This window comes from Bos javanicus, chromosome 10 (assembly GCF_032452875.1).
Source record: "Bos javanicus breed banteng chromosome 10, ARS-OSU_banteng_1.0, whole genome shotgun sequence".
NCBI classification, from domain to species: Eukaryota; Metazoa; Chordata; class Mammalia; order Artiodactyla; family Bovidae; genus Bos; species Bos javanicus.
In genome coordinates this window covers 16333148-16340084 of record NC_083877.1, presented here as the reverse complement: position 1 = coordinate 16340084, position 6937 = coordinate 16333148, and the positions used below count along the sequence as shown (strand labels likewise).

At 45.7% G+C, this 6937-nt stretch overlaps 2 protein-coding genes across 2 annotated transcripts in view; both read right to left on the bottom strand.

The window, feature by feature from the left end:
• Window positions 1-999: 999 nt before the first annotated feature.
• Window positions 1000-3170, bottom strand: RPLP1 (ribosomal protein lateral stalk subunit P1). Its single transcript, XM_061430214.1, has 4 exons — window positions 2966-3170; window positions 2179-2253; window positions 1349-1466; window positions 1000-1136 (listed from the first exon to the last, which is right to left on the bottom strand). The coding sequence occupies exons 1-4, from the start codon at window positions 3035-3037 to the stop codon at window positions 1057-1059; spliced, it is 345 nt and encodes a 114-aa protein (XP_061286198.1). The 5' UTR covers window positions 3038-3170; the 3' UTR covers window positions 1000-1056.
• Window positions 3171-4689: 1519 nt separating this feature from the next.
• The window catches only part of KIF23 (kinesin family member 23), a 72657-nt gene continuing 70409 nt past the window's right edge, over window positions 4690-6937 (bottom strand). The window contains exon 25 of the mRNA XM_061430201.1: window positions 4690-5675. The gene's annotated coding sequence lies outside the window, so the exon portion shown is untranslated. The remainder of the gene's footprint in view (window positions 5676-6937) is intronic.

The window sequence follows — 6937 nt, the reverse complement described above, 5'->3', positions numbered from 1 at the left end:
GAGCAGACTTTTACTTGGAGTCATTTCGTGGTTTTAATCCATGAACTTACTGTGCTAATTACTTATTAGCACAATGCTGGCCTTCTTTTAGGTTAGCCGTTATGCATTTTGTACATCTCCAAAATTTGAATGACATTTTCATCATTTTTCTCATTGTACCCTACCTGCCTCAAGGTCCTAAATTATTTACACCTTACAGTCCTCATCTGTGGTTTCCATTGACAGTCTGGGGCCACTTATTTTGTTTGAATGTTGTTGTTCAATCAAAATTCAGTCCTAGTCTTCAATGGACCATTGAGACTTGGACACAGTAATGTATACAAAGTGGTCCTGCTTCCCTGTTGGCTCAGAGGTCTGCCTCCAATGCGGGAGACCTGGGTTCGATCCCTGGGTCAGGAAGATCCCCTGGAGAAGGAAATGGCAACCCACTCCAGTATTCTTGCCTGGAGAATCTCATGGACGGAGGAGCCTGGTGGGCTATAGTCCACGGGGTCGCAAAGAGTCGGACACAACTGAGCGACTTCACCTCACCTCACACTGCAGTGAAGATGTTCAGGGCCATGGGCCAGAAAGTCCTACAACCTCAACCTCATTTCCCTATCAAATGCACAGATGTCCCAAGTGCCTAGCACCTAACAGATGCTCTGAATATACCTTTTATGTGAATCCAAGTTCTAGGATGGCCCTGGCATTTTGAAAAGTGAACCAATTTACCCTTCATACCATTGTTCAGTCACCTCTCCCCAGAGCTACTTCATCTTTCAAGTATCTGAGATCTGGATCACACACCCCCATGCCCAACAGTGACTCTTATTCAGTCTAGAGAACAAATCCTGTAATCATGAAGTCATGTGAGTAATCTGGACAAGGTGTCTGCTCTGAGCCTTTCTCCTCCAGCCTCCCCATGCAGTTCTCAATGTTGCTCCCAGCTCGTGTCATGGCAGAAAACACTGAAAGCCAAAGTTCATTTTCACACAACACACCCCCCAGAACTATCAGTTAAGACCGACAGCAGCAAACAGCTCAGCTTTTTATTCAATGTGTTACTAAAGAGATTTAGTCAAAAAGACCAAAGCCCATGTCATCATCAGACTCTTCAGATTCTTCTTTCTTTGCTTCTACTTTCTTCTCCTCAGCTAAAAACAAAGCAAAAAACAAGTCAGTTACCTCACTAAAACTCCAAAGAGCTCCAGGCCCTACAACTCACACAGTCAAAAATATCCTAGCTTTCCCTCATCAGATGATGCCTCTTAAGATTTCTACACATCTACTCTTAGCAAATGAAGAGCAATTTTGCCCCTAGTACCTCTAATCTCCACCCTCCTCCCTCCAATACCAAGTTTCCTACCTGGGGCAGCAGCAGTGGATGGGGCAGGACCTCCTGCTGGTGCAGCACCGGCCGCTGGGGCGGGTCCACCAGCCCCCACATTGCAGATGAGGCTCCCGATGTTGACATTGGCCAAAGCCTGCAACACATGTGCATATTCAGGTAAATGCTTAGTTCTGGCCTTCTGTTATAGCACCGAAATGCTGGCTTAACTTACAAGTACAGTTCATGTCTCCTCTTAATAGTGAATTCTATTTTTTTAGACTGCTATGTAATTCTATGTAATTTTCCCAAGGGAATTCACTAACAGATCAGTGTTTTAGAGATCACTAACAGAGAACAGGGTACAGTGTTTCCAATCTTAAGACTGAAGAACAGGAGGTGAATAGAGGCTATTAGTTTCACTTGCCAGAGATTAAGTAACCTACACTGTGGAAGGTGGCCACTGCTAAATTCCTTGGTCTTTTATATTCTGATACAGAATAAGCGATCAATAAAATGTCACCACCATGCTGGCAAGATTTACTTGGAACAGCATAGATAGTATATCTTGGATGACCCTTTTATATAATGAATGAATGACCTGGTAATATATTTTCCTCATGATTTTAGAACAGAAGGAAAGAGAAAGCAGGCTATGAGACCATGAGAAAAATACACCACAGAACAAAACCATAATTAGCTCCTAGAGATGGAAATATGAGGAAATACCCCTTCTATTTGGACAAGTCCAGTGAAACACGGGGCCTTCCAGCACTTTTGGAGGTTAGCACGAGCACGTGATTTAATAAATCAGTAGGTCTTCCTAAATTTGCTTCTCCAAACAAATCACCTTTTCACCATCACCTTACCTTTGCAAACAAACCTGGCCAGAAAGGCTCAACATTTACACCGGCTGCTTTAATGAGGGCATTGATCTTATCCTCCTAAAACAAATAAAACGGGCACCCCATCAGACGGCACTTTCGTAAACGTCTTCAAAATACTGCAAACTGAAAGCAAATAACTGATAACCGGGGTACAAAAGTACCGTTTACCAATCCGAGTACTCTATTGACATTGCATGTATACTAATCTAAGACGACTGTTTCTTCCACTTTTAAGGCAAAATAAATGCTTCCGCTCCCGCGTGCCAGGTACTTGGCAAGGCCTCGAGTTCATCGCTGCCATTTCACAGGCTGAGACCTGCCCAAGTTACATTGCTATTTTAAGCTGTGAGGCAATGCCAGAGGTGGAGCAGAGCGCAGTGTTCCCCTCCGCACCACACAGCCAGGCCCCACAAGACCTACTCAGAGGACCAAGGAAATCACACCCAAAGGAGATATAGTCGTGGGACACGTTATAGCTGCGCATGAGGCTACCCACGGGTTTCACACGTTTCTCTAAATAAAAAAGTTCTCAAAGTCGGCGCGCTCCGCTGTAAGTGAAACTCACTCACTCTAGGGCGGGCACATGGCCGATGCCCCAGAGAGCTCGCACATGGGCCCATCCGATGGGTGCCCGTCCCGCCTGTCCGCCCCTCCGCCCGGTGTCGATGGCCGCCACTCCCGCCGGAAGGGCCTGCCCCTAACGCCTGCGAGGGTGGGGAACCGGCCGCCCACAGAGGCCGCCACGCCGCCAGCCCAGGCCCGCACTCACCGTGACCGTCACCTCATCGTCGTGCAGAATGAGGGCAGAGTAGATACAAGCGAGCTCGGAGACGGAGGCCATGGTGCGAGCGAGTGCTAGGTGGGGGCTGCCGAGCGCGGTGCTAGTCGCCGGATGAAGTGAGGGCCTCACCCCAAAACGGCCTTAGCTTCCTCGGAAGAACCGAGCACCTTAGCGGCAGCGGAGGAAAGAGAACCGCGCGCCTGCGCGCAGCCTCTTATACCGGTCACGCGAACCAATCGGCTCCCGGGATTTCAGGAAGAGGCGGGGCCGGAAGAAGCGAGGATAGATCATACCGCGACTTCCCGCAGAAGACGCCTGCGCAAACCTGTAAGTAGTTCGCAGGTTCAAGTTGTCAGGCAGCTGTGAATGCTAACTTCTTTGGTTCGGGTTAAACTCTCAGGGTTTGTGAACAGTAGCAATACTTTTACGGAAAAGTTACCTAGGGAAGTAGGCGTCACTCCCACCTACTGTAGCCCGTATGACACTTCTTAAGCAGTCATTTAATGACGTTGTCAGCCCACTCCCCAATCCCCACCTTCGGCGAGCAGCGACCTGCTGGAGGGCAGCAACTAGGGTTTAGCCGGGAGGTCCCGGTGCCTAGAACAGCGTCTCTGATAAAATACTGAATATAGGAGAAAATGGGAAATCTACAGCGTTGCAATAGCAGAGCATGTGAGCGCCTACTATGTCTCAGGCACTGGGCCACAGTCTACAAAGATTCAGTTAAGCCTCACCCAGTGTAAGAGATAAGTACTATTATCTCCATTTTGTAATGGCAAAATTAAAATGCAGTCCTGGTTTCCCGAGATTCCGCGTTACCGCGAGACGGAACCTGGATTCGAAATCTGGGAACCTAAATTCAGTGCTTCCTGCTTCTGTTTGCAGAGAGGGATGGGTTTGGGGGTTATGAGTAAATTTTGGCCTTTTTTTTTTTTTCCTTCCCAAAGCATAAAAGATAATATTAGGAACATAGGGGAACTTTCCACTTCAACTTCATTTTTTTTTAAAAGGACCTTCTGGTTCGGTGTAAAAGCTTTGAAATTGCACTTGTGATGTTAAAAGACCTCTTGATGTAGCTGCTGTCTCGCTAGGTGCTTTACTGCTGTTTTGTGTCCTTTGAAGCTAAGAATTCTGGTGTTGGATTCATACTGAGAGGTTTTCTTTACAATTTTTTAAGTTGAATTGTAATTGACATTTGTTTCAGGTATACAGCATAAAAGATACTTGTTTATACCCCACTCCAGTACTCTTGCCTGGAAAATCCCGTGGACGGCGCATGGGGTCGGGAAGAATCGGACACGACCGAGCGACTTCACTTTCATTTTTCACTTTCATGCATTGGAGAAGGAAATGGCAACCCACTCCAGTGTTCTTGCCTGGAGAATCCCAGGGACGGGGGAGCCTGGTGGGCTGCCGTCTATGGGGTCGCACAGAGTCGGACACGACTGAAGCGACTTAGCAGCAGTAGCAGACCATAAGTCTAGTTAACATCCATCACTATACATAGACAACAGTTTTTTTTTTTCTTGTGATAAGGTCTACTCTATTAGCAACTTTTAAATATGTGATACAACATTATTAACTCTAGTCACCATGCTGTACCTTACATCCCCATGACTGACTTATTTTATAATGGGAAGTTTGTAGTTTTTGACTCCCCTTCGCCAATTTCTCTCACTCCCCTCCCCCCATCCTCACCTGTCAACCACCTGTTTTCTGTATCTATGAGCTTGTTTGGGGTTTTTGGGGGGTGGTTTAAGATTACACGTATATTGAGATCATATGGCATTCCTCTCTCTCTGTCAGACATTTCATTTAGCATACTGCTCTCACGGTCCATTTATGTTGTCTCAAATGGCTAGAGTTTATTCTTTTTTATGCTGAATAGCGTCACATCACATTTTCTTTATCCATTTACCCATTGGTGGGCACTAAGGTTGTTTCCACGTGTTGGATGTTGTACATAATGCTGCAAGGAACATGAGGGTGCAGGTATGTTTTCAAGTTACTGTTTTTCATTGTCTTCAAGTAAAAACTCAGAAGTAGAATTTTTGGATCTTATACTAATTTTAATTTTTGGAGGAAATTCCATACTGTTTTCCATAGTGCCTGCACCAGTTTACCTTCCCACCAGCAGTACGTCAGGGTTCCCATTTCTCCATATCTTCACCAACATTTGTTAACACTTCTTAACGATAGACATTCCTAACAGGTGTGAGTTGTGGTTTTAATTTGTGTTTCTCTGATGATTAGTGATGGTGCGCACCTTTTCCAGTACCTGTTTGGCCATATGTATGTCTTCTTTGGGAAAAAAACCTCTATTCAGATCTGCCCATTTTTAAAATTCAGTTGTTTGGGGGCTTTTTTGTTACTGAGTTGTATGAATTTGTGGTATGTTTGGATATTAACTCTTTATTAGACACATGATTGCAAGTGTATTTTCCCACTCACTAGGTTGCCTTTTCATTTTGTTGATGGTTTCACTTTCTGTGCACAAGCTTTTTAGTTTGATGATGTTGTTCAGTTGCTAAGTTGTGTCCACCTCTTTGCTACCCCATGAACTGCAGCACTCCAGGATCCTCTGTCCTCCACTGTCTCCTGAAGTTGGCTCAAATTCATGTCCATTGAGTCAGTGATGCCATCTAACCATCTCATCCTCTGCCGCCCCCTTCCCTTTGCCTCCGGTCTACTTCTTCACCTGTAAATGACAAATAACACCTTTACAGGGTATCAGAGACTGAGCACCCAATTAACTACAGCTATTCTTCGTAACTATTTTGAACTGTTTAAGCAAAACATCAATTGCTGATGCATTTCCCTTTCAGAGACTTACTGGACTCAACATACCCTTACTTCAGACAAATTCTACTACCCCATGTTCCCATATCATAGTAAAAACTTCCCGTTAAGATCTATTTCATGGAAATTCTAGCGTTTCCACTGTTAGAGACCCGGGTTCAATCCCTGATGGGGGAACTAAGATCCTAAACAGTGTAGTGAGGCAAAAAAAAAAAAAAGTGTTTCAAAAGACTAAGCAACGTGACATTTTAGAAAATTAAAAATAGTCAAGAATAGAGTAACAGCTATTGAGAGAGGTACTCTGAAGCATTCTAGAAACAAACATATGACTTGCCTACAAATAAGTGGATTTTGTCTTTTCACCTAATGTTTGGATATGCTTTTTGCTAGGAATAATATTACACCTTCACTATTAATAATAATAAAAAAAAATATTGGGTGGGAGGGAGTTTCAAGAGAGAGGGGACATATGTAGACCTATGTCTGATTCATCTTGATATATGGCAGAAACCAACACGGTATTGTAAAACAGTTATCCTTCAATTAAAATTAAATAAAATTTTAAAAAACAGATAAACTGTCATTTTGTAAGGGAGCAAGATGAGCACAATCCTTAGGAGGCAGCCATTGCTGTGCTCTTTATTCTGCTCCCTGTTACTGGGCGACAGGTCTTGCTCAGCCACTGCTCTGGTGCCTCAGTGGGCCCTGCCCTCTAGCAACCAGCTGTCAGTGAGCGACTGTTAGTGTCCTGCTCAGCTCTTGGTCAGCACCGCAGTGGGCCCTGCTCACAAGTAACTGTTGATGGGGGACCATTAGGGAACCGAGTTAGCCAAGGGTTGGTAGTGTGGTGGTCATCAGGTGGAGAGTGAATTAAGAGGCAGGTTCAGGCCTTCTCCTAGAGGCCCTCCAGCTTACCCAGCCTTGGGCCAGCAGGAGAGCTGGAGGGCCCAGGGAACAGACTGGGGACTACGTCCTGCAGAGCTCCAGAGCCCTCACTAAGGGCCTCCATTAGCCGTGGCCCAGACCTGGAGGCAGTGGTGAGCCTCTCCCCCAACCCTGTCACTGTGACCTTCTAGCCGTGGCCGTCTGCCTGGGCTGCAGTCTGTGAGACCCAGTGTCCCCCATTTGGGCAGCCTGAGGAGACAGGGCCAGTGTGGGTTG

Coding starts and splice junctions, on each gene's coding strand:
- RPLP1 (XM_061430214.1), bottom strand. CDS start 3,037: ATGGCCTCCGTCTCCGAGCTCGCTTGTATCTACTCTGCCCTCATTCTG. Junction 2,254..2,965: donor ACGATGAGGTGACGGTCACG/GTGAGTGCGGGC, acceptor TATTTGTTTTAG/GAGGATAAGATCAATGCCCT. Junction 1,467..2,178: donor GGCCAGGTTTGTTTGCAAAG/GTAAGGTGATGG, acceptor CATGTGTTGCAG/GCTTTGGCCAATGTCAACAT.